Here is a 27,316-nt window from a genome sequence, read left to right as displayed (position 1 = left end):
TGGCATGAAAGAAGGAAAAGAATAACCTGCTGTACATGCTTGCTGATGAATTCCAGGAGTTGTAGGCCCTCCAAAGCAAATACAGAATTCCAGTTCCCAACAGCCCATACCAACCTGGCTAACAGTGAGGGCTGATGGGAGTGATAGTTCATCAACCCCTGGAAGGACACAGGTCTCATGAGGGTGATAGTGTTTATTCATTTACTTATTTTACACCATGTGGATGATGATTTGGGATGAGAAGAAAATCAACACAGGGAGCTGCTACTGTTTTTACATTTCTGGTAACTGCTTCTCTGCATTACTTTTTGATTTAAAGCTTGTTGGGGAAGTGCTGCAGATCTAGTTCAGCTTTACTGACCATGTGACATAAGACCCTTTTCCAGCATATGAAAAATGAAGTCTCATAAGCACATTCATCACTAAGGTTTAATGCAATATATAAATTATGTTCGTTTGACAAATACTGAAAAGCATGGATCAGCTTGGTCTTTCATTCAAGCTTGGTGTCTGCACCCTGGCACTTCTTGCAGGGTAGGTAGAAAGAGAATTGCTGTGGCCCTGTGTAGCCCTACTTCATGGTCAAACTTAGCTTTGATTTCTATGTTGGCTTATGAACACAAAGGAATGCTAGTCATTTATCCGCTTCCTCTTCAATACAGACATCAAATGAAACTAGCAAATAGCTGCCCACAAGAACTGCCCATTGCTAGGTTTATGTGGACACAAAACCACCTTAAACCATTTAGCTAAGCACTGTCCACTCCAAACTTGAGAAACCTGTGGCTTCCCTTAGTTTCTCTATATATAGCCAGACTACAGTGCTCATCCTTATCAAACAGTTTGTGTTGTCTTGGGAATATGGAAGTTGGAGTCCAAAAATGCCTGGAAGACCACAAGTTCTCCACAATATCTTCTCTGCCTGACAGTGAGTCTCCTGCACCCTAGACTCTATCTCTGATTCAAGAACTGCTTTCATACATAAAGATGTGAGGGACCAGATCTGTGACATTATGCATATACAGGATGTACTCTGTCTACTAAGCTATGTCCCCCACTCCATGCTGGCAAAGAAAGATGCTCCAGCTCCTCTTTGTAGTTTGTAGTTCTGCATCTCAGAACAGGGACAAATTCTGGGACTTTCTGGTCTTTTTAAACACTCTGGATGTGGCAGTTTTAATCACTCTGGATGTAACAATATTCAAAGACTTCTAAGATATCCTAATAATTAAAAAGAGGTTGATATTTATGATTCACTTGACAACATTGAAGTCCACTAGTATGCTTTGAGACATTTGACTTGTAGATAAATTCCCACTGGGTCCATTCTCCCACCCATGACTGATACCCACAAAGGTCTCAAAGGGGTTGGATAGAAACACAAGGTTTTATGGGAATTAGGGGGACCTCATTCTCAAAAGCAAAAGATTTAATAACACCTGTGTGCTACTCCTTGGATGTTACAACAAATAGCAGGTTAGTGCCTTTAAACAACATAGGGAAGCAAGAGCAATGAATCTACTGTAAACCTTGTAAAGCGGGTCCATCCAGCCAGTGGAACGCTGTGTGATTCCCACTTTTTCTCTACAAGCAGAGCCCAGGTATCCTCCTATAATTGGAAACACCCATTTGTGTGTGCAAAAATGCCCAAGGCCAACCCCCAAAAGACATTCGCAGGCACAGCGAGGCTTCCTCGCTACATACACAGACATAAACATAGTTATGCACACACTGCCAATGACTTTCAGGCATTGATTTCCACAGTGCTCCCTTCCCCCTGCTGCTCCCGGATGATATGAACTCCCGCAGTCCGCACCATGCGTGTGGTGTTTGGGGTACATCCCGGAGAGCTGGGGGACCTGGTAGGGGATATGTGTGTTCTGGAGCTGACTGGAGACCTGACTGGGGAGCGGTGGTATCTACGCACAGACCGAATGGGCAGTCCAGGTGACCTTCCAGGAGGAGGTGGAGAGCATGAATAGCTGGGTGGGGAGGTTTCAGCCACATTTTGGGAATCAGGAAGGGGTTCCTCTTCAGCTTCCGGAGAGTCCTGTCATGGGGAGGGGAGAGCAAAAAAGAAGTCAGATCCTTCTTTTACAAAAATCAGAGTCTATATATTTCAGTGACCACTGAGAATGGCAAATGGAAAGAGTGTGGTATTGGGTGCAGCCGAATAAATCTGTGTGGAGGGGTAGGAAACATTTGGTCCATAAGATATTTTGGACTTTAACTCCCAAGTGGGTGCCCAGGTGATCTGAACACCACTGGATCACATTCAATTGCAGAAAGAGAGACAGATCTATTCAGGCTCATTTGGTGAGAACAAGGGAGAAGGCTTTCTTGGTGGCTGCTTCCAGACTTTGGAACGCCCTTCCTAGGTGCATTGAGTCCCGTGTGTGTGTGTGTGTGAAGATGATGATAATAATAATCTAGGATGAATTCCTTTACCTGTCTTTTCTGTGAAAACCAATAACTGTCAGTTCACTAAACAATCATACTGCCATTTAACTACAATGAGAATGTGAAGCTACTGAAGGATTGCCAGTGAAGTGCACTCTGAAATTGGACTCACCATCTACCTAGCTTGGCCATGAGATCCTATTGGAAACAGCATAACAATGTTTCTCTAGCTAAAAAAATTTCTTCAGAGGATATATGTCATTACCTTTCTTTAAGGCTGAATGTGACTTGCCCAAGGTCAGCTACTGAGTTTCTTTGGCTGAATGGGGATTTGAATCCTGGTCTCCCAGTTGTAGTCCAACACTCAAAGCACTGTATCACATTGGCTCTCTCCAACATATGTCATGTTAGCTGGACTTCTGCAAGCTACTACCCAGCCAATCTTTACCTCTCAGGAAGGCATTCCACTCTCCCTGGCTTTTCTTTCTCTCTCCCAGGTTCCAGTCTCCATGCTGCTCAAGATTTTTGTATGATTTAGCTATCATTACAGGTCCCTGAACGTGCTGGCATCCTCTACTTTTTTTTATTTGCTGGTACCATCTGGACAACAATCACATTGGCACTCACCAGCCCTATTTACTATTGAAAGTGTCTGTGTTTTATTAAGTGTTAAATATTTTGTCTCAGCCTAAGACTGGCCACTTTGCAGCAAAATATATGCTCCATATATTTAACTTATTCCAAAAAAGAAAAAAATAGAGAGAGAGAGAGAGAGAGAGAGAGAGAGAGAGAGAGAGAGAGATGAGGGACTTTGTATTTGTTTCAACTATCCCTCAAATGTAACTTTGCAAGCTCTGGCCAAGCATTCAGGGCTGCTTATTGAAGTTTGAGGCTATCATCGTGTTTTTGTTTTTTTAAACTTTCCTTTCCCTGTTTTGATTGATAAATTATTGCTGTCTAAATCACTTTTGAAGCTATATAGAGATGGGGTGGAATAAAAATATTTTGAAATACACTGTTCTTGGTATCTATGTGGGAATACCTTGCCCTCTTGTGGTGGCATTAAGGCATGACTCTGCTTCTGGATTGCTGTGGCAGACTCCATTGAAACAGTAATTGGTCCGCTTTGGCCCTTTCCGACAAAGCAATACATGTTAAGCAACACCAGTTTAGGGACTCCTTTTTATTTATAGCAGGTCTGTATAGCCTGTTGGAGAATTTATCTGTATTTCCAGTATTTGCAGTCACTGGCGTCACTGGGTGGTGTGGGGTGTGCAGGTCTCACCAGGTGACACCTGAGAAGAGGAATGACACCCAGTTGGGCCTTCCTCCTGCTGTGTAGAAAAGTGACTGATTTTTCTAAAATCATCAAATAAACTAACATATTCTAGCACATACGCCCAAAGCATCTCTCAAAATTCAGTGGCTGAAACTTACCTTGTCTTTCAAGATGTACAAAGCAACTGGATTCTTGCGTTCATGTTCTCCACTTCGAGGGATAATTTCTACTGCGTCAAAATAAGAGATATCAGTAAAAATGATCCTGAGTGTGGAAGAGACAAGGATGCAGAGACTTTGAGACACAGGGGCCTTACTAGAGTAGAACATATGTGGGTTTTGTTTTTATTTTGTGGATTCCATTCTAATAATAATAATAATAATAATAATAATAATATCCAAATGAAATTTCTGTTGCCCTGGACTATTTTTTGACAATTACTAGCACCAGCTGCAACATTTTATTCACACCTTTGAGTGGGTTTCCTCTAATCTCTCCTTTTCTTTTTTCTCCACCTTCCCCATTTTTTCTTAGACTTACAGCATTATTCTGCACTTGGCTATGGAACCCCATTGGGCGAGTCACACACTCAGCCCAGAAAATCCCTCCATAGGGTCACCTTAGGGTAGCCATAAGTTGGTAACAATTTGAAGGCACACAACAACAACAAAAGTGCATCAGAAAAATAGTGCTATTGCAGTTTGACTCTTAGCGGGGGGAATTTTAAAGGAGAAAATTGGGTGTTCAAGACAGGACCCATCAAATCATACCCTAGTTTTCAAAAACCTTTGTAAAGGCTGTAGTGCAGACAAAAGAAACTGCCACAGAAAGCTCCTAAAAAGAATGGAAAAAGTAGACACGGCAGCAACAACAAGCAGCAAATCTCAATGAGTTGATTTTCTATGCACAGAACAAAAGATGGCTAATGCCAGGAAATATCTTCCAAGCCATGAGATCAAGGATGTAAAGATCTGAGTGTGAAACCTGACCATCGGCTTGGGTGAGGTGGTTGTGAGAAAAAAGGAGTCTGCAAAAGTGACAGTGAAACAGGTGCAACAGTGTGATGAAACACAGCTGTCAAGGCCACCAAGGTGTCACTAGAATGCAATCCAAGTTGTTCTGACCTTCCCCCTGTTGATGAGTGGAAAGGGAGGAAAGGCAGTCGAACAGTCAAAACGTCATCTTCTTGTTTTCTTTTCTAACGTTTATGTATTTCTAATGTTTTGTTATGATTTGGAGTGGCAACATTAAATTTAGTTACAGTAACTGATTCAGTAGATCTACTAAAATCAAAACTAGCAGTTGGATTTATGCTGGAATGTACGTCTTTTGCAGCTGGTTCTGATGGAGGATGTTATGAGTCTAGTTAAAAAAATCAAGCGAAATGAACAAATTTCTTATCTGGCCATCTCCTACTCTAAATAACAAATCTGGCATGGTCTCCCAGCAATTACTCAAATCCTGGTTCCCAAAGCCTGACTTTCTATTGATTGCTGCCAGTGGTTCAGCCCTAGCACCCTCACCATTGCTCCAAAAATCATGCTATCCTTGGACTGAGGAGTCAGATATTAGAAAGAACAGTTTACCATCATGTTTTAAATGTTCTTCGTTCTGGTCCACATATTCCAAGGAGCTTTGTTTCTCCATTTTCCTTTTGTTCCTAAAATAAAAAGCCCCAAAGTTTCTGTTATTTTAGTGAGTTTTGAAAGTCAGTTTATGCAAGATTCAGTTTCAGATGAAATGGTTTCACTACAAATGATCCCTGCAACTTTGTTTTGGGAATTCATTTTGCTTTGTCTTCTGCCAGTCCCACTGAACCCCCTGGACTCACTGCTGCATAGGATTATATTGTTTATCTCCAATTCCACCTCTGCTCCTTCAGTACAACTGCACATGGGGGTGACAGGATGGCTTTTAAGTCTTTGATGTGTTTTGAGTAAAGCAGGGTTGAAGAACAAGTGGTCTTCTAACTGTTGTTGGACTGCAGCTCGCAGAACCTCTCACCATAAGCTATAATGGAAGCTGCAGTCAAACAACCACTGGAGAGCCACATGCTCCCCACTCCTGCTTGAAGTAAGGCATCACTGAATTTTTGCAAAACATTCTCGGTTATTTTGCCATTTCAGTGGTGAATCTAATAAGTCAAAACGGTCAATTTTCAAGTGATTAAAATGGCTTAGAAGAGGTCAATGTCATTTCAATCGAGCCACACCATAATGACCAGAGAAGTTGTAAAGCAAAAAGTAAGGTTTCCAAGTTCTGAATCAGTTTTATAGCAGGTGTAACATTGACCTAGGATTTTATCACATGGGAGGAATTTCTCTTAATTTTGAATGAAAAGAAAGTGGGGGCAGAACGCATTCATGTGAATTTGATAGTTCAGCGAATTGCATTCAAACTGACTTCCCATTGCCCGAAAATAGCTTGCCATTGCCCGAAATTGCATGTGATCACCTCTCACGCAATAACATGAAACCCCATGATTGCGCTCGGACTGACTTCCCATTGCCCGAAATTGTGTGTGGTAGTCTATCACACAATAACGTTAAACCCCATGATTGCGTTCGGATTGCCATTCGATTATACTTCCAATTTCCCATGTCTGATAAACTCCCTAATCAATGCTGTTTGGTTTGCACCAAGCCATCAATGACATTCCATCATGCCTCCTCCTATGTAAACTGTATTTTGTTATGGATGATTATGGGACACCTCCTGGGGATATGGACCACTGTGGGTGCCTTCCTGTGTCTCTGACTCTAAATGAACAGGACAGTATTTTTGAGAGTAGATTGACAAACAAAGCTATTAAAGTTCATACTTCTTTGATGGCTTCCAACAGGCACAGACAGTCACTAAGGTAACTAGAAGGAAAATGCCTCCCGTGGAGAGGATTATATAGAGGGAGCTCCTCCCTAGAGAAACGAAAGACAAGAGAGGTATTAGAGGATAAGGAAAACCTGTTAGATTTGTAAGGTTCCTACTAAAGTTTGTTCCAGATTTCAGGACTTCAGCTATAATTTTTCTGGTCTCATATATCATTTCAAACTCTTCAGTTTATCTAATCACCACCCAGTTTTACATACTGTAACAGCCATACTGGATCAAACCAAAGGTTTGTTTGGACTGAACCAGCAGTGCCTTGATACAGCAGCCAACCAAATGCTGCTGGAAAATTCACCAACAGGACCTGACTCATGTTTCCTGAGCAACTGGGACCCTTTCACATCACACAATCATAGCATTTTGATACCACTTTAACAGCTGCATCCTATTGAATCTTGAGGTTCATAGTTTGTTGAGGCAATAGAGTTTTCTGAGCTGAGAATCCCAAATTCCCCTCCCTAAACTGCAAATTCCAGGATTCCATAGGATGGAACCACAGCAGTTAAAGTGCAAACATAATGCTATAATTATCCAGCATGAAAGGGTCCTAGAATGGCAAGCCAAAGACAAACTAAGTTCAAAGTGCAAACATAGTTTGCACTCACTTCCCTCAGCAGGAAGGACAGGAGAGGAAAAGCAAGGAGGGGGCAGGCTCTTGCCCTTCCCAGTAGGATCAGGCAAAAACAAACTGCTGCAGCCTCTCCTAGCTCATCTGTATTTCCTCATTAATTACTTTTGCCATCTTGACCACACTATGATGTTGCTTGGGCACGTGTATCCCAGTTTTCAAATGTGAAATGTTGGAGGATATGCTTTTTCTAAGTCCAAAATGCTTTAAGTTCAGAGGATTGTAACATTACAGAACTGTTAGCAACTACCCAGTACCATCTGAGTACAGTGTGCACAGATCCAGCCTCAGCTGTGATTTATAATTACAACTTGAGTTTTATAGGCTATATTTCAAGCAATTGCACTAAAGGATGCCATGGAGATCCTGCTGCCTTCCTTGGCATTGCCTCTTCCCTGCCAGTTGGAAGGTCTGAAGCTTTTAGGTCCAGCTGAGCTGACCCATTTCACATGACACTGCCCAAGAGTAAATCCAAACTCTTTGAGTCAAGGGCAGAAAATAAATTGGCCTGGCCCTTTAGACTTGTGGGGTGAGGTGGTTTACTGACTCCAGGAAGTGGAGTGTGACCAAATGAAAGAGACTTGCATTGAGCTGAGCACACAACTGGTTTTAACAATCCTTTAAACAGCTCTGCCTCCTTCACCCAAGGCAAAAGGGCTGAGGGATGGCCATGAGATACATATCAAAGGAAGGTGAGGGAGAGAGGAAGCTGAGACAAGTACTTTAGATTGCAGGTATTATTTTTAAAATCTTGAACATCCAGCAGCCATGGAAGCCTCCATCACAATATTATTTTATTTTACTTTATTTATATCCTGCTTTTCTCCCAGTATGGAATCCATTCTGAAATTATAGGCATATGATTCCACTTTAACTACCATAGGCAACATCCTATGAAATCCTTTTTGTTTAAGCAGTATTTTAATATATTAACTGTACCAGGAGGGCTTTCTTATTTGAGTTTGTGTTTTATTTATTTTTAAACTTTTGCATGTTTAAAATAGTTTTATATTATTTTAATTGTGAATATTTTGATAGTTTTCTAAAACTGCACTGCACGGGTAAATTTTTATTGATTTCCTTCTGTGAGCTCCCTTGGGTCCCACTCCAAGAGAAAGGTAGTATGTTAAAAAAGGAAATAAATGAATAAACAGTTTAGGGAGGCATATTAAATATTTGCAATAGGAAGTACATTTCTATACTGCAAATCCATTTCTATACCACTTATCAGTGCACTTAAGCACTCTCTAAGCAGTTTACAATGTGTAAAAGCCTACTGCCCCCAACAAGCTGGATACTCATTTTAGTGACCTTGGGAGGATGCCAGGCTGAGTCAACCCTGAGCCCCTGTCTGGGATTGAACTCACGACCTTGTGGCTGTGAATGAGTGGCATATAACCACTGCACCACCAGGGCTCTATAGCAATCCCTAAGCGGTTTACAATGTATAAGCCAATTGCCCCCAACATGCTGGGTACTCATTTTACCAACCTATGAAGGGATGAAAGGATGAGTTGACCTTGGAGTGCTGCAGGATCGAACTTACATTGTTATGGCTGCAGAACTGGAATTTAACCACTGCGACATCTCACCCAGCCAGTTCTAGTGCCTCATCAAACTATAAACTATAGGATTCCACATATTCCACAAGATGCCACCAGTTAAAATGCAATCATAGTCCTATAATTCTGTTGTCTGAAAAGCTGGTTTATAGGCTTCTTCCTCACTGTCACCTGATAGCACCCATTCCATCAAATTGCAATGGGGGCATGGAAATAACAATTCCACCATCTCTTCTGAAAGACCAGCCTTCTCAAGTTCCTCCTCTCTTGAAACTGTTTCCATTCCAGCTAGACATTGAAAGAACTACTACTTAGCGGCTAGTACCTGGGTTTTGCTTCCCTTCGTCCCTTTACCAACTTCAGTCCTTTTTGCTTTTGTGTTGTGTGTCTTTTCAGGGCTATAAAGAGCAAGGTAAAAACTCTTCAGATTAAAAAAACAACAGATGATGGCATGGAATTGTGGGTTCACCAAAGCCACCTGGTTTTCTCCTTTGGCTTACAAATTTGAGAACTTTTTACATCACACAATTAATAAGCAGTGAAAATCTTGCCTTCCTCCAATCCCAGTTTTCTTACATTCACTTTTCTGTGTCCCATATCTCCACTGGCCCTACTTACTGTATACTGTCAGTTTTACAGGGATGCTGCGCCCATGGCTGATGGGGTTTTCAACCAGACAACTGTATGTGTCATCATCGGACATGAGGACTCTGGTGAAAGTCAGCACCTTCTGGTCATGAGAGAGGATCAGCCGGGAATCATTGCTAAGGGGTTTGTTATCTTTCAGCCATGTGTAGGTGGGCTTCGTGCCATTCTCGTGGGTGCAGTTCAGAGTGAAATATTCACTGAGTTCCAGAACAGTGGAGGAGGCCAGGGCAACGTGAGGCTTGGACACTGGAACTAGAAAAACAAATAAGCAAACTTTGTAAATTCCTAGCAAAGTAAACATGGAAAATGGATATCACCTGATGCTTTCTCAACAATAACAGCATTTTTGTTTTCATCTGATGTCCACTTGTGAAATGACTGTGCAAAGAGAGAGGATGCAACAGCTCCCATTAGAGAAAGAGGGCACTTGCAATCCAGAATGGAGAACAGTGGAAAGTCATGGATGACAGGAAAATGTTCCCACCTTTCATGGTGTCCTTTTATTCAGGGTGAGCCTCCAATGGGCAAGGAATCATCCTGTGATATGTCTTGTTGAGCACCTGTGCAATTCTATAACATGGCTGTGTTACCGTGTCAGTGACATAGCCCTGTTATTGTAAGGTTATGTTCTGTATGATGCAGGATCTCAGCCAATATTTATTATGTTTCCAAAATCACACTTACCATCCACTGTAAGGTTAATGTTCATCTCCCCTGTAAAAGTGTCATCTGTGATGGAAATCTCCACTTCGTATGTTCCCTCATCAGATAACTGCAACTCATGGATCAACAAGGAGCCATTCTCAAATATTTTAATCCGATCCTTGTATTCTGGGCGCAGGTTTCCAATGATCCCAGTGCCAATGGACTGCACCACAGTCACAGCCTTGTCACGCTTCACTTGCCATTTGATCACAGGTTTGTCACGGCTGGTGCTGGTGTATCTGACGGATAGAAGGGCAGGCTTGCCAACTGTACCATGAATTAACAACACTGGGCTGGTGATATTGACTCCTTCAAGCAGCTCTAGTGAGAAGAAGCAAACAGATGAAAAAATGAGTGAATAAATGTTAATTATTAAACATTAAAAACCTAGTAATCATGCTGCCAATCATGCTACCAGCTATTCCTATTCAGACTGTGTTCTAATCTCTTTACTTTTTCCTATTTGCTTCATTTCTGCCCCTGGGCAAATCACATTCTCTAATTCTCTGAAGAAGGCAAATCATGTAAAAAACAAACAAACCCATGATAGTGTCACCTTAGGGTTGCCATGTCAAAAGCAACATAACAACAAACAACAACTACTAGAAAATTTTGCATATTTATTTATTTATTCTATATGTACATAAATGTGTGTGTGTGTGTGTATACACACATCCATGTAAAAGTCTATAAATTTTAGTAAAAAAAAATTGACCCCAAAAACCTAAATTGACTTATGGACAGGTCAATGTAAGCCCTGTACTTTAACTCTTATAAAAAAGAGAACAATCCCCTGGTGTCACATTGAGGATGGAGCAAGCTTGTTTTCTGCTGCTCCAGAGGCTAGAATACAGAACAATGGATGTAAGCTCCAGGAAAAGACATTCCACCTCAACATTACGAGGAACTTCTTGACAGTAAAAGCTGTTTGACAGTGGAAAACACTCTTTGGAAGTCTTTAAACAGAGGTTGGATGGCCATCTGTCAGTGATGCTTTGATTGTGATTTCCTGCATGGCAGAATGGGGTTGGACTGGATGGCCCTTGTTGTCTCTTCCAACTCTATGATTCTTTGATTCTATACATTTAGGGATATTAGATTCAAAGCCCTTGAAAGGGTTCAGGAGTGGACCCCTAATCTATGGTAACTTCAGGTTGGCATGGGTATTTTCATTCCCATTTTTATTGATCGGAATTTATGATATCAATTCCTAACAAAAACTGACTGTAAAATTCTGTCACTTTTTGGACAATGCTGTCCATTTTTGTTCAGCCAGGGTGGCAATGCAGTGATGGCTTCATGGTGGAACTCTCCTTAGGTTCCTGTCATCATAAAAAAGCAGAAGTCCTCCATTTTTAGAATTACTGATGAATCCATTGACTGTATCACATAATTCGTAGCAATTATTTAGGTTGTAAAACAATGCATATACGTATAGTAGAAAGAAACCTCACCACATACAGAGGTACTTAGTTGTACATAGTGGAACACAATTCTGAAAAAAACATGCTTAGCATTGCACTGTATTAAGTTGCAAATTTATGCATATATTTCTCATGCGAACAAACCTCACTACGTTCAGGCAGTGTACATGGCTAGCTAACTGCACCTGAAAGCCACTCAGCTGAACTGATGAAATTATTCAAGCCCTTGTCCTCAATGGCATGAGAGGCGGTCAAGTAGAATGAGGGTTTTACGCTGATTAGCTTCGAGTCCAGTCACCTTCTGCCTTTGGAAAAGTCACAGGCAAAAAAAGTGATGAGGTACAGCTTTTTGACCTTTCCTTTCCCTAGCATCAGAAAAGTAAGAATGTGAAGAGCTGCTATAGTAGCACACTGTTGACTCAGAAATATGTCTCTTTGCAAAAGAATGAGTTCATTGGCATTCAAACTAACATTGGAACAATAAAGAATGATGCATGTATACAAAAAGAAAAGAAAAGAAAAGAAAAGAGGAAGAAGTTTCAACTTTCAATGAACAGTCTTAGTCAAAGACAGCAATACTTTGGCTCTCAGCACTGAGAACCCAAGGGGCCTAAATACCCTGAACAGTGGTGTCACTAGGGTTTGTGTCACCCCTAGCATAACTAAGGAGATTATCACATATAGATGGGATATGGATGGGATAGCTCCCCCATCCTTATCCCATCTTTGACTGCAATCTCGTGAAAGGCTTTCAGATCACAGCGCTATTGTCCCATCATTGAAGTGGTATTGTATTAACGCAAACTCCCATTCAATGCAAAATGCCAGACGATGCCGCTTCAATGACAGGACAATGATGGGACAATGACGGGATCTACGCAATGTCATTTGAAAGTCTTTCATGTGATTGTGGTCATTTGTGCTTTCTGGACAGGATAATGATGGGATAAGCACAACGTCGTATGAAAATCTTCTTGCGATCGCACTATAAGAATGGGAAAAGGATAATCTGATAATCTCCTAAACTAAAAATGGATAGGATTACTGTATCGTCCACAGACTGAATGACAAGAATTGCTGATTCAAAACTGGATTTTTTTATTATACTGCAGAATCAGTAAGATACATAGATTTAGGACAAAATGTTTTACTACTTGTAATGAAGCAGCAAATGACACCCACCTCCTCAAGCCAAGGTGCATAGTATCCAAAGCTAGACAAGTTAGTCAGGTAACTTGCAAATAACTTAGCAAATCTCACAAGGACCTCTCCTTCATCCCTGAAAATAACATAAATGATTAACAATTTGCTTTCCTTTAATGACTGATAAAATCAACTGGCTGAGGCCACTGGTGTCATTAGGGGAGTGCAAAGGGTGCACCAGAAGAGGTATGATGCCCAGTTGCCCCTCCCCACCTTAGTGCCATCGATTCATTTTCCTTGTGATTCGTTCTCCTCATGCACTGCCTCCAGAAGCCTTGCCCCTCACACCAAAAGCCCCATCCAGAAAGCCCTGCCTCCTGCACCAGGTGACACCAAGGGTAGTGACGCCACTGGCGGAGGCAGTCACCTTCTCTGTCTAACGACAGGACCAGCACTGATTTAAGATGTGTTTTGTCAAGTGGGTCTGTGACTCTTAGTGGACAGGACTAGTTAGCAAATACTATGTACAGGAACAGCTAGAAATGTTGACTTACTATATAGACAACCTTCCAAACTCACACACACAAAAACCTCTCTTCCCTCTCAGAAAACACCCTCCACAAAAAATTAATACCCTGTTTCCCCGAAAATAAGACATATCCATAAAATAAGCCGTAGCAGGATTTCTAAGCATTTGCGCAATATAAGCCATACCCCGAATATAAGACATCATAAGCCCAGCGTGGAACAGAAATGGGTGGGAAAGGAGTGGAAAAATTGGGGTCAATAGTTCTAAAGGAAATAGAGTTGCAAGAAATTTAGGATGGAATTCTGGGTTTGAAGAGTTATGACGATGTTCCAGAAGAAGACGACTTAACTATATTTGAATAAATGTAGATTGTTGTACCATACTTAATAAAAATAAGACATCCTCCGAAAATAAGCCACAGTGTGTCTTCTCGAGGAAAAATAAATATAAGACAGTGTCTTATTTTTTGAGAAACACGGTAGTAACCCAAACGATTCGCTTCTCTGTGTGAATGCACAACGAGGATGAAAATAGGATGCATGCCTTTGGCAGGAAGGTTGAGAGGAGAGAACAAACCCTCAGTATCAAGGAAGCTGCCTTCCAAATGACTTTGGCCTGCAGCCTGAGTGCTCAGATCTAAACAAAACCAGTAGTGATATGCTGCGGAGGGGAGTATGAATCAGCTGGGCGACAATTAAATGTTATATTAGGAACTGCACACAGGGCCACAAGAAAGAGCTTAAACAAGTCCCAAAGTCATGAGATCTATTAGTATGCAACCCTCCTCTCTTTACACACACACACACACACACATTCACCATCCCTCTTGTTCTTGTTCTTCCTCTGTTCCACTTGCCCTCCCTTCCCTTGTGTCTGATTCAAACAGAAGGGGAAACCTACTATCAAGAATGACTTGGTAATTTGAGTAGAAAAGGCACGTTTCTGATTTAACCTAATAGGTCCTAAACACACTGCAGAAATAATCCAGTTTGAGACCGCTTTAACTGTCCTGGCTCAGTGCTAGAGAATCCTGGGAATCATAGTTCATTGTGGCACCAGAGCTCTCTGACACTGAAGGCTACAGTTCCCAGAATTCCAATAGTCCAACATCCAAACTGCTACTCTTCTTATTCTTATCAAGAGTGCATTGACAATCACTGTGAAGAAATGACATTCAACTTTGTCAGTGCAGCAGTCACAGAGGACTTGTGGTCAAATTTCTATTATCAAAATGGACATGATAAATAGGAAATAGCTGAGGCATCTGTCTGAATGAACGACAGCAAATCATGGATAGAGCAATGGAGTTTCATGCCAATGACCTCACTACTTACATGTAAATCTTCCATGGTCCTGGCCCCCTACATCCCACACTCTCTTAAATCCTGACTTTGGTGCATTGAGTAGGGAGGCCTGAAGGGGAACTCTATTCCATTCACTTATTCCTTGGGTTTATATCCTGCCTTTCTCCAAAATGGGATTCAGCCTGGTTCACGGGAGAGTCAAACAAAAAATACAACTAAAACACCAATAAATTGTTTTGCAGTAGTTCTTCAATAAAGACAAAACTTACTGATCAACAGCTGTCTTACAAATGATAAATATGTCTTGATTATAAGAACAGTCAATACATTTTCTTCATCTTTTTAATCCACATTAAATTCTGTGGTTTTAGGTTTTTGCTGGCAGATAACTGGTTGGATAGCCACTAACGTTACTGTCAACCATTTGGGGCAAAATGAACCATGTTTCCAAGAGTGTATTACAGCTTCCTGCGCTCTCTTTGTTGAGGATATAAAGACTCAATCTAGCTGTTGTGGTTTATCTGAAGAAGTCCTCCTCAGAAGCTCCTTACTGGAAGAAGCTGCACCATAGACACAACTCTGGACCTCAGATGGCAGCCTTCCTTTGAAACCACTGGCAGCCAAGGGAAAGCCTGGGAAACTCCAGTGAGAATCCATCTCCCCCAAAGAATCAGGTAATCAAAGCAGAGATACACCCAGAGATGGTAGCTAAGGATGCAAGATGTAGGCACACAGCCAATGCAAAGTACAAGGCTCTTGCCAAAGGATGCCTCAAATTAATCTGCTGTCAGCAGTGGCAGCTGCATAAAGGAGTTGCCTAGGCACAGATGCACATAAATGTGCTTCATTCCAGCAGTCATCACATGCAGATCTTTTGCTTGTTTTGTTCCCTGCTATCAGCGTTCCTAGAATTCATGTTGACTAATCTCCCAGCGACCTGAGCTTGGCACATGCCACCAAATGATCTTCTGACTATTCCTTACACTCATTAATGACTCAATAAGACTTCAGTTTGCATTCTGACTGTCTCCTTTTGCTCGTTCCTTCAAATATTACATTTTAGTCAATTCAATCAGCTTAGCCAGACTGCCTCCAAATATTGAGCATTTCCAGTTCTTTTTGTTCTGATTGTACTAACATATTCATCAATTTGCATACAGTTCCCCCTTGAAATAGGCCAGGTTTCTCTCCCTCCACCTCCCATTGACTATGCATCATATGCATTCTTGTGTAACATTTTAGAAACTCATTTTCACCAATTTCCACTGACCCTTATTATTATTATTATTATTATTCAGGAGTTAAACGGCTAAAGTGCTCGAGCAATATTACACCAGTTAATGCTAACATTCTTCTTCCCCTCACTTGATTTCTGTTGAACTTCTGTCCTAACAACAGCTGTATTTGCTTGCTAACCATCTTTACTGCATCCAAGGTGGGAGAAACATAGTTCAGTCAGTGATGCATTTAATTCAGAAAGTACTAGGTTATGGAGAAACCTAGTACAGAAAACCTCAAAACACCCAAATGGTTATATTCCAACATACAAATGTTGCAGCTATTGCTAGGAATTGCCACTAAATAGTCTGTGTTACTACATGAACTAGCCCTCCATCACCTCTAATTGCCATTGATATCAACTCAATATTAAAAATGGATGTTTGGTAATGTCGCCATGGAAGGGTGCCCCAATGCTAGGAGGTAGTCTGCCCAAATATGGGGATCCAGTGGATTCAGTTTGGCAGGGCTAGTGCATGCAGACAGGATAGACCCTTTGAGGTTGGAATCTGCATAATCCCTTCACATAGGAGTGTGATGGTGGGAAAATGCCAAGTATCTGCCAAAAAAGTTGGCAATCAAAGGGCAATGCCATCTGGAGATGACACCTTTTTGTTTCGGATGCTTGCACTTATTGTCCAGTCATTTCCACATATGTGGTCATTCTTCGTCCTGGAAAAATCCACTCAAAATCCCTGAGAAACTGCTCCAAAGACTTGGTTTACCTTATATAAACAGTTGTTTGGGACATTTTAATCCCGGATCAGTTGAAACCAGGCAGGCACCCTGTCCAATTTCAGCTAGACTCCTCAATATTGCTAGCCAACCCACTTTTTGGAAACTGCCCCTGGAGCTCTGAGTTTGGAACTGATATACATAGGCTAAAAGTCCCAGCTACAGTTACTCTAGTCCTCTTGCTGATTCCTATTGAGCTAAACTAATTTCCCCACTGAATTCAATAAGTAAGGGCAGCCTCTCGGAACCCCCTGCAATTTGGGTAACATCTGGAACAACAGAAACATCATTTGAATATTTTGTTTTAAAAACACTTAGGACTACAGCAACAAATGCAACACCTTTCTCACACATTTACTCTGGAGGAGTCCACTTTTTTTCCATGTGGACTCTTTAGTAGTATGGTGATGAGGACTATCATGAAGAGCTCCTGCACTTCAAAGCTACCACAACATCACTAACCACAGCAGTGCTCCAGGGCACTGTGGGAAATTTAACACAGCAAGCCCCAGCAATGATGAAAGGGAAGCATTGTAGGTCGTTCTAATTTGGTGCAGCTCACAACCCCAAGGAAAGCATCAATGCCGGTGAATCCTGCTGGTGTACTGAGAAATCAGCCATCACCTGAACAAAAACCAGCTAATGTTGCCATGTCTGCCTAGAGTCAGTTTGATGGCAAGGGAAGAAGAGAAGGATGGGTGGTCCTCTCTCACAGCAGGTGGGTTAGACTAGATATTCTTTTGCGGACTCTACCAATGCTAGGACATTATGAATAGAATCAAAAGCAATAGTTTTTTGCAAAGGGGTGGGGTGGAAGATTAGGCGTTGGCAACATCCCTGACAGTTTAGAAGGCCGGCTTCCTTTTTAGTACATTTTGTATCCAGGGTTTAGTAATTGCTTGCAGGAAAAGGAAAGGGGGAGGAAATTGGTTTCCTAGGCACCGGCTCCAGCTCGTGGGGGGCAGAAAGGAGACTGCCAGGAGCCGAGGACAAAGCACCCCGTTGCTGGCCTTAGTTCCTTCCTGGCTCAAGTTTAAAAGGCTACAGTGTAAGGAACATCAGCATTTGTGATTCATCGGTCTCCATCAAGGACCTGGCAAACAAAATCAGCCGCAGCTGGACAAAGACAGCAAAAGACAGGGGAGCATTCCCAGTCCTGGACAGTAGGACTTTGGTTTAGCATAGATTCAGTGTAACCCAGAACATATATTTAGAATGGCCCTCTTCTTAGAGGCACACCTATCTTCTTTTGTTTTCTGGCCCATTATTCTCAATAACCACTGCTAAAAACGTAGCCATAGTATTGGAACATCTAAATCGGAAGAGGTTTGTCACTTGGAATTTTAATCTTGTTTTGGGAATCTTGACTACCACTTTATGAATTGCCTGGGACACTGGTATATTGGTGTCAGGACTTGCAGGGTTGAAGTGCCAGGACTTTTTGATAAGCAGGGATTTCTCCATGTTGAAATTCATTTTGTTAGTTTTGGCCCAGCTTTCTAATCTATTAAGGTCTTCTTGAATTTTGATCCTGTCCTCAGGGGTATTAGCTATTCCTCCTAATTTGGTGTCATTTGCAAATTTAATAAGCATGTCTTCTATTCCTTCATCCAAGTTATTGATAAAGATGTTGAATAGCACTGGGCCCAGGACAGAACCCTGTGGCACGCCACTAGTTACTTCTCTCCAAGATGAAGAGGAGCCATTGTTGAGCACCCTTTGGGTTCAGCCAGTCGCATTGTCTAGCCCACATTTTACCAGCTTGTCTCCAAGAATATCAAGGGGACTTTTGATTGTGAGTTCCTGCATGGCAGGGGGTTGGACTGGATAGCACTTGTGGTCTCTTCCAACTCTATGATTCTAGGATTCTATGCCTTGGTTCTGTTGTACCAGTGCTATGGAAAGTGGTGGTCCCTGGACTAGTGCAGTCCCTGAGCAATTGGCTGCCGATCCCTGTAGAGTTTCCAGGAAAGAAAGAGTTGTACTGGCTTGGAACCAGAAGTGTTTGGGATTTTGCAATATTTGCATATATATCTTGGAGATGGGACTCAACCCTAAACACAAAATTCATTTTAGTTTCATATACTCCTTATACACATAGCCTGCAGGTGATCTGATACCTAATATTTTAAATAATTTTGTGTATGAAACAAAATTTGTGTACATTGAACCATCAGAAAGCAAAGTGTCGCTACTTCAGCTGCTTATGAAAAAGTTTTAGATTTTGGAGTATTCCAGAGATAAGGGAGACTCAACCTGTACTATAGTCAATGGGTGGAAATATGTTGCAAGTCCCTGGCACTGAGAGCGGGGCAGTCCCCTACATCAGATAGCTTCAGAAGTACTGCACTATACCACCAGTTATGCCACTGCATTTGGAGGAAGCTGCCCATCTGTGTCAATATTGTTGTCTCTCAACATGTAAGTGAATTATACAGCCTGATAGACATCAACCTGCCAGTGTTTTAAGTACATCAGCAGATGCTCTCCTCCAGGCACCCTTATCATCTGAGGAGAGACAGATGACATACTGCCTTAAAGATTCTGGGAGCTATAGTCATTTTTTTAAAAACTAACATTTCCAAGCTCTGGCAGGCAGCCTTTTGGGAATTGACACCATCCCTATAGAATCTCTCTTCAACCTGCCAGAGAAGATTGTTGGGATCCTATCTTGTTATCTTTTCCATTACCAGGCAAAGAGCCATGCTCCCAAGTGTTTTTAAAATGTCTGTACCAACATTTTCATTCACTGATTTACTGCTTTTTTAAAGTGTAATATATTTGCTCTGCTAAGCTATATTGACTATACTGAATATATTGCCTGGTTTTGTTTTATCATTGGTCTGTATTGTCTTGTGAACTATCCGAAGAGATTTTTGGTTAAAGACAGTAAACAAAAAAAGCTATATATAGTCTCTCTTTTTCTTTCTCTCCCCCGCCCCTACTCCTTCCTTCCTTCCATCCTTTTCTGTGTAGATTTCACAACCATACCATACACAAACCATTTCTGAAAGTAAGTGGAATTGAGTTTTGCCTCAATATTTCCCAGCCTGATCTCTGCCACCAAACACTCCCCATAAATATTCTATGAGCAGTGATGATAACACTCTTCTGTTTTCCCCCTCTCAATTCTGAGTGAAGTGGACTGCCATCCCAATGGATGAATGGCACTATTCACCAACAAGGCATTGCCTTGCATATGTCTTTACTGCAAGGTCCAAGGAGCCTTAATACTGAGTGGCAACCATAACGCATCTGGCCGCACCTATTCATGACTTCATGAGAGCGAAGAAACAAGGCTTGCACCTTGAATAGCAACGGTGGCCAAGGACCAAGCATTCCTGGGCAACAATAAACCCTGGAAGGCAAAGCATGTAATGAGCTGTTTGCAGGGAAGCATATGTCGGAGCATATCGAAGGAATATGATAGATAGACAATATCTTTTCCATTCCTTTGTTATTCTGTTGAGCTCCTCGCTGTCAAGCTAGCTAGAAAACACCAAACAGGTGTTTTAGGATAAATATGTGGTGGAAATGAATCTGCAAGACACTCCAATGAAACCAGATAGAATGGAGCATTATAATGAATGTTATGCTTTAATCAAAACAAACGAATAGCATTACTTATCTCTTTTATAACTGGAATTGCTTATTTCATAGGCCTAGCCAGTAATTTAAGCAGAATGTTGTGACAGAATAAATTGGGCCACTCCAGATTGGAGAAGGAGAGATCATGTTATTGAAAAAGCTTTTCTACATCTAAAAAAGATACAACACTCCTGCAGATAGAAAACTAGCATAGAAAACAGGGCAGAGATAAAACCTTTCTCCACAACTTTATTTGTGGGGAATTTTTGGAGACAGAGTTGCCTTATGGTCATCATACATCAGAAGTAATTTGAAGGTACACAGCAACAGGTACTTAGGAGAGGTAGCTCAAGGCTATAAAAAATGGCACCTCTTCATCTGGACCAGCACTTGATTCTCACTTCAACATTTTCAATAAGACAGAGTCTTCCACCAACATCTGTGGTATCAAATCTCATTACTGTATATACAATGGCATACTAAAATGGTGTCCCATATATAACCCCATTTGTATAAGGGTTTGCTTTTGGGAATTAAAAAGAAATATATTTTCAAGCCATAGATGGTTGAATCTATGGATACAGAATCTGTTAATATGGAGGGATGACTATATGGTCAGTAAGTCCTTGGATATGGCAGAGCATGAACCTAGGACTCCCAGTTTTAGATCCAACTGTTCATCACTTCCATAATAAAAAATGAAATTAATATAGAAAATAATATAAATCATGCAGCATGCAGATTAACATGTATATGACCGCTGCATTATTCATCCCACATAAACAAAGGGGACAATTCATGTATGGAGTTTCCCTCTTAGATTTTTTCATTAATTCCTGTAAAGAAGCACCATCCATGTAACAATTTTGTACTATGCAAAGTGGTCCTTTAGTGAAAGGATTTCTAGGGATATTTTTGAAATCAAGGAGGGCACTAAAGGCATCCTGTTCTACAAAGAGAAACACATCTTCATTCAACAGCAGGCAGCTGAAAAGCTGAGAACAGAGTGTCCCAAGTATGCTCACTGCATAACAGATGACAAACATGTCCGGACTGTTGTCACAGTACAGCGTTAAGTGAAGAAAGAACATTAGTATGAGCACAGCACCTTGCCAAGAGGAACACTTTCAAAGGTAAATTGAATCAGGGGCTGGAAACCAGTCATGCATGGCTGAACTTGTCCTAACCTTTGAACGATACATTGGCTGCATCTGCACAGCAGAAACAATCAGTTTGACACCAGTTTAACTGCCATGGCTCAATGCTATGGAATCTGGGGAACTGTAGTTTTATTATGGTATCAGAGCTCTCTGACAGGGATGGCTAAATGTCTCACAAAACTACAGTTCCCAGAATTCCATAGGATTGAGTCATGGCAGTTAAATTGGTGTCATGCTGGATTATTTCCGCAGTGCAGAGAGCTCCATAGCAAGGATGAGGAATCTCCTTGCTCTCACAATCCCATACCATTTGCATGCTGGATAAGGTTAAGGGAAGCTGTGGTCCTGTAGTTGCTGCAGTGTCTTGTGTCTCCCTTTTTGTGGATGGGGATGTATAATGATCACTTCCAATCTGTTGGCCATTGTTTTGTTTTCCATATCTGTTGACATAGGTTGGTTAGCACTAGCGTTGACTCTGTGGATTGCAGCAGTTCAAATGGAATATCATCTGTTCCTGGTGATTTGTTTTTCGCTATGTCTCTTATTGCAGTTTTCACCTCACTTTTTAGAATTTCATCTTCGTATGTCTCTTCGTTCCATGTATCCTTCACATACCAATGGCGCATATATATATATATATGTCTGTCCCTGGTTTCCACTCCACTAAATGCATCTGAGGAAGTAGACTGAAAGCTCATGCTGCCAACTTCTTTCTTTCAGTTAGTCTCAAAGGTGCTACAAGATCTCTCTACATACACATTTTATCTCCTATTGCTTTGAATAGGAGGACATTTTTAAATGATACAGAGGAGCAGCAATAGGAATTGCTGCTGGACACAGTAAAAGTCAGTTCTGAATATGAGTGAGAAAAGAATTAAATGGTAATTAAAAATGATATTGCTCATCCCACAGATATTTTTATATTGGAGTTTCAATTTCTTTATTTGTTTTGCTTTCTAGCACTCAGGCCATTCCATTCTCAGCCTTGTCAAAACAAAGAAAAAGCCTTGTGTTTCACCAGTTGTTGTATTTAGGCAATCCGCTTCACTATTAGGTACAAACTAAATCAACCTTCAGAGTCAACATGATGTAGTCGCTTGAGCTTTGGGCTATAACTTTGGCGGTCAAGGTTCAATTCCCTGCTCAGCCATGGAAATCCAATGGATCATTTCCATGGCTTGAACAAAGTCACACACTCTCAGTCCCAGAAAACCCCATGATAGGTTCGCCCTTAGGGTCACCATAAATCGGAAATGACTTGAAAACTTTGTATGCACTGAAGTGCATTACATATGCAGACAAATATTGTTGGAGAATACGGTCCATATGAAATATGCATGAACTGATTCTATCTGTGACATAAACAGAGGTGAAATACAAAAATGGAAAAATATTTCAAAGTCAGGACAACATGCTAAGCCATCATGGCAGCAATTCACAACCTGAGCATAACCTTGTTAAGTCAAGAATTTGCTTTCATATCTCTTTTAGGGTGTGAAAGCCCGAGCCAAAAAATTAGATTTGACATTCAAAGCAAAACTCTCTAACTTACATTTCAAGCATCACAGTATTTTTCAGCAAAGCACCACTGAATGATGTGTGTCTTTTCTGACTTCACTCCCCTTTCCACATATGTGCCGGATCAACTTGTGAGATCAAACTGACGTCTTTTAAAAATTCATCCGAGAAGAACAGGCAAGCACTCAAAAGGCACATGGTTCAAAGTGATTTCAGAGGCACACAGATCAATACCCTAATCTGTAAAGAATGGCTAGGTTAAGTCCTTTCTCACTACATTGAAATCTAATGGAAGACATTCCTCCCCAGTGCCAGAGAAATCCTGCTATGTGTGAGGGCACACAGAAGATGTTTGGGGCTGTTGCTTGAACAAGTCTCACCTCTTTGGTTAGGAACTACGCAGCTCACAGAGAGGCATTCAGCATCTGAACCAAACCCTCATCCTTTCACAGGTTATCTGCCAAGCCCCACAACTCTACCCAAATGCTTTGAAGAGTCCTGGTTTCCTACCTGTATAGTAGATTACGAGAAGGCAAGCTACGTGCACGAAACCCGGAATACTGAGAACTCTGGACAAGACTTTGCTTTCTCTCTTCATTTTGGGTTTAGTTTTAGATCCTTCTTGCACACAATTAGCATGATTTGTCCACTCTGGGCACGTCCCTTAGTACCGCTTGGAGTTGCTCTGCCACCACTGAACTCTGCCAAGTCCTCTTTCAATAGACAGAGCACTGTGTGTTGTCGTGGGGTGTTGCTGCTTTTTTTCTTTCCTTTTCTTCTCTTTCGGTCAGACCTGATGTTTTCTGGTTTCATGAGCCCTGCATCCTCAGTGTCAAGGGATTATATCTGAAGAAACAATAACACTCACACAATATTTCCAAACTTTCCAAGGCAACCTTGCCACAATGTCCTGATTTTAGGCTCCTTGGAAAAAGGAGTCTTGGAATACCAAAGCACTTGTCTGTAGACTCTCTCACAGTTCCAAGGGAGATTGACACATGCCACATTGTACCCACGATTCGCTGAAGTGAATGATTTGCTGGGTAGGGGAGCCTTTTGCATTTCCGGGCCTTGAAAAGATGCTGTGTTCTTTCCAGTGGCATGTCTGGATTCCATTTAACTTCCCGGGCTTTTACAATTCAGTGGCAAAATTGCCTCTGTTGTCATAGCACTGAGGGAGCAATAGGGAAATTTCTTCAGATTATGTGGTTTCATAACAAGCATTATTAGATGAAATAGTTGTCAATCTATTGGCTGATCAGTATGCAAAGGGATTTTGTTGCACCTTTGAGACTGAGTGAAAGACCTTGTTGCATAAGCTTTCATAAACTTGGGCCCGGCATCCTCAGCGTGAACTAGGGCTAGATGAAGCTGGGCATTTACATGCCCAGTAGCCCTAGTACGCGAGGAGGCTGCCATCATGGCTCGCTCCCATCTACATGGGCAGCGCCATGATGGCGCAAGCGTGGAGCAGTGCCCAAATGGTGGTGGCCGGAAGTGTGCGAGCGCGCCAATCACGCCCCTTCCAGGAAGCTGCTTTTGGCAGCTTTTTTGATCCCGAGAGGGAGCGCATCATTGCCGCACCATTCGGTTGCTGCAACAACGATGCGGGGCAAAGATGGGCGGCACGGAGCTGACTGTCTGTCGAGCCCCATGGTCTACTTTCTCAGCTGGCTATTCAGTTACATTTGTGTTCTTCCTTTCTTCCAGTGAACTCTAGGCAGACTACACTCATCCCTCCACATTTGCAGCTTTGACTTTTGCAGATCTGATTATTTGCAGATTTGGTTAATATGCTCTCTTCCCAGGGATCTCTAGGCCCTCCAGAGAAATTCTGCTGGATGCTGACCATAGGCAAATCAGCTGATCTTTTCCCTTTGACTGTTCACTTTCCACTGTTGTTGAGCCTCCCTGCTTTTAACTCCAGCACTGGCTGCATTGTCCTGTCCTTCCTTCATCCTCCTAACTAGGCCAGCATTCCAGACTTGGAGTGCCAATTAGTTTGCTTTTGTTGTCCCCAAATCTTCTGAATAAGACACCGCTTAACAGAGGCAGCCAACAGCAGAAACAAACTCAGCGCATTTTACAGTTCCAGCTCTGTTGTTATTAACAAAATCCAATATTTACAGTCAAATAGTTCCAGTTGTTCTGAAACAGACAATTACCGCAGTAGCAAAATGGGTTGTGAAGTCCTCCAACAACGATTTTAATTTCTTACCAAATGGTTGTAAGCGTAGCAGAAAAAGCTCTTCTTGATGGATTTTCCCAGAGGGCCATGGACTTGGAAGCTTCTTGAGCATAATTTAGATGTTTTTGGATCTGTTCTCGTAAAGCACTGGGGGGGATGTGTGAATAAAAAGCTCTCCCCTTCTTCCTTCAGGATCTTTCTTTTCTGAACTAAAGCTGCTAATCCCTATGCTCTTTGCTGCTACAGGGGTTTTTGGGCTTGCTTCCACACATTGCAAACTCACAAACAAAATCATTGTTTCCAGCAAGACAAGCTGGTATCTTGCTGAATGCTTGGAGGACTTTGTTCCAGGGGGCTAGTATATCCTTTCTGTTTTGTATTGAAGACATGGTCAGATAAACCTCCTTGACACTCAGTTTACTCCCAGACATGAGAATGACAGAAAATCACTTGGGAGAGTTTCCAAAATGGTATCCATGTTAGTTCCAATTAATCCTTTGCCATTCTACTTTTTCAGCCGCTTATAAAATGGTTGTTTCTCTCCTCCCATTGTTCCCCTTTGTCTTCAGTTCAGTTTTCATTTGCTGCAAAGTTTGAAGTGCAGAAGCTTATCGCTTGGTTTATTAATTTGGCTTTCCTCTCCCGGTTTAAATTTCAATTCAGGCGGCATCCTTTTCTTAAACCAGAAAGCTCCTGGATCTGAAGAGCCGCACGGAGTACTCCTGGAAGCAGGGATGGACCCAGGATGTATTCAGGCAGCAAATTCAGCAGCAAAAACCTTATGATAACATCAAGATGCTGCCCGAATTAAGCTTTAAGCCAGACAGAGGTAAGCCAAATTTAAAAACCAAGCGATAAGCTCCATAGTTTGCACTCTTGCCAACTCAGCAATGGAGAGAAAAGAGGAAGGACTGGAATTTTGCCCTTCCCAGTAGACTCAGGGAAAAGGCAAACTGCTGCAGCTGGTGTGTTTTTGCTCATTAATAACCTTTGCTACGATCGCATCACTTTGGCCTCTTGGTGTTTCAAAATTCAGTGGACTTTATAGTGCCATTCCCTCTTCTACATTTTGATTCTAACCAGAAAGGGCTAGACTAGAAAGGACCTTACATCTAAACTAACTTTATTTGAACACAGAACTTGGGGCTAACAAGGTACTGTACAAGTAAAGCAAGACTACATGTGAAAGGGATCTAGGAGTCCAAGTAGACCACAAGTTGAACATGAGTCAACAGTGCGATGCGGCAGCTAGAAAGGCCAATGCGATTTTAGGATGCATCAATAGAAGTATAGTGTCAAGAGCAAGGGAAGTAATAGTGCCACTCTATTCTGTTTGGTCAGGTCCCACCTGGAATAATATTGTGTCCAGTTCTGGGCACCACAATTTAAGAAGGATGTTGAGAAACTGGAGCCATGTGTCCAAAGGAGGGCGACTAAAATGGAGAAGGGTCTGGAAACCATGCCCTACGAGGAACGACTTGGGGAGCTGGGGATGTTTAGCCTGGAGAAGAGAAGGTTAAGAGGTGATATGATGATAGCCCTGTTTAAATATTTGAAGGGATGTCATATTGAGGAGGGAGCAAGCTTGTTTTCTGCTGCTCCAGAGAAGAAGACACAATGGAGCAATGGATGCAAGCTGCAGGAAAAGATTCCAGCTCAACATTAGAGATTCCTCCTCAACTGACAGTAAGGGCTGTTTGACAGTGGAACATATACCCTCAAAGTGTAGTGGAGTCTCCTTCCTTGGAGGTCTTTAAGCAGAGGCTGGATGGCCATCTGTCAGGGATGCTTTGATTGAGAGTTCCTGCATGGCAGGATATTGGACTGGATCAGGGCCCTTTTGGGGGTCTCTTCCAACTCTGGGATTCAATATCAAGGCCACCTTGGCCCACTCTGGAAACTCCCGGGGGGCCACCACCTCACAGCCTTTCAACCAGCCCCGATCCACAGGCTCAGCCCACGGAGCAGGATAGCCCCCCAAAACCTGCCCAGAGGCACGGAGCTCCCCTCAGGACTCAGGAGGGAAAAGCTCCCTTGGAAAAAAGGCAGGGCATAGCAATGGCACATAGTACATTTCTATTCCCCTCATCAGTGCCCTTAAGCCCTCCTCCTTAAGCGGATACAATGCGTGCATAAGCTAACTGCCCCCAACAATCTGGGGATGCAAGTCTGAGCCAAGCTTGAGCCCTTGGCTGGTATCGAACTCTCAGCCTTAGGGCTTGTGTGAGGGAGCGGCTGCAGGAGAGGCATTTACCCACTGCGCCACCACCAAGTGTTCGATGGGCGTGGCTACCACTTGCGGGGCGTGGCCACTCAGACCCCAGGCAGCCAATCCAGTGGA

At 42.1% G+C, this 27,316-nt stretch overlaps 1 protein-coding gene across 2 annotated transcripts; it reads right to left on the bottom strand.

The window, feature by feature from the left end:
- Positions 1 to 411: 411 nt before the first annotated feature.
- On the bottom strand, positions 412 to 23,722 carry HEPACAM (hepatic and glial cell adhesion molecule). Of its 2 annotated transcripts, none has more exons than XM_089537953.1 (7): positions 23,298 to 23,722; positions 10,088 to 10,429; positions 9,374 to 9,655; positions 6,501 to 6,594; positions 5,266 to 5,339; positions 3,838 to 3,908; positions 412 to 2,050 (listed from the first exon to the last, which is right to left on the bottom strand). In XM_089537953.1, exons 1-7 carry the CDS (start codon positions 23,383 to 23,385, stop codon positions 1,745 to 1,747), a joined length of 1,257 nt encoding a protein of 418 aa, XP_089394079.1. In that variant the 5' UTR covers positions 23,386 to 23,722; the 3' UTR covers positions 412 to 1,744. The 2 variants fall into 2 exon arrangements, with proteins under 2 accessions (XP_089394079.1, XP_089394080.1); XM_089537954.1 differs by having other exon boundaries at positions 3,838 to 3,905; positions 23,298 to 23,721.
- Between the last annotated feature and the right edge of the window lie 3,594 nt (positions 23,723 to 27,316).

The sequence above is a fragment of the Sceloporus occidentalis genome, unplaced genomic scaffold (assembly GCF_023333645.1).
Source record: "Sceloporus occidentalis isolate IW3139 unplaced genomic scaffold, rSceOcc1.0.p SCAF_9, whole genome shotgun sequence".
In the NCBI taxonomy this organism is placed as follows: Eukaryota; Metazoa; Chordata; class Lepidosauria; order Squamata; family Phrynosomatidae; genus Sceloporus; species Sceloporus occidentalis.
The sequence above is the reverse complement of the archived record's forward strand: the minus strand, read 5'-3'. Positions and strand labels throughout refer to the sequence as shown.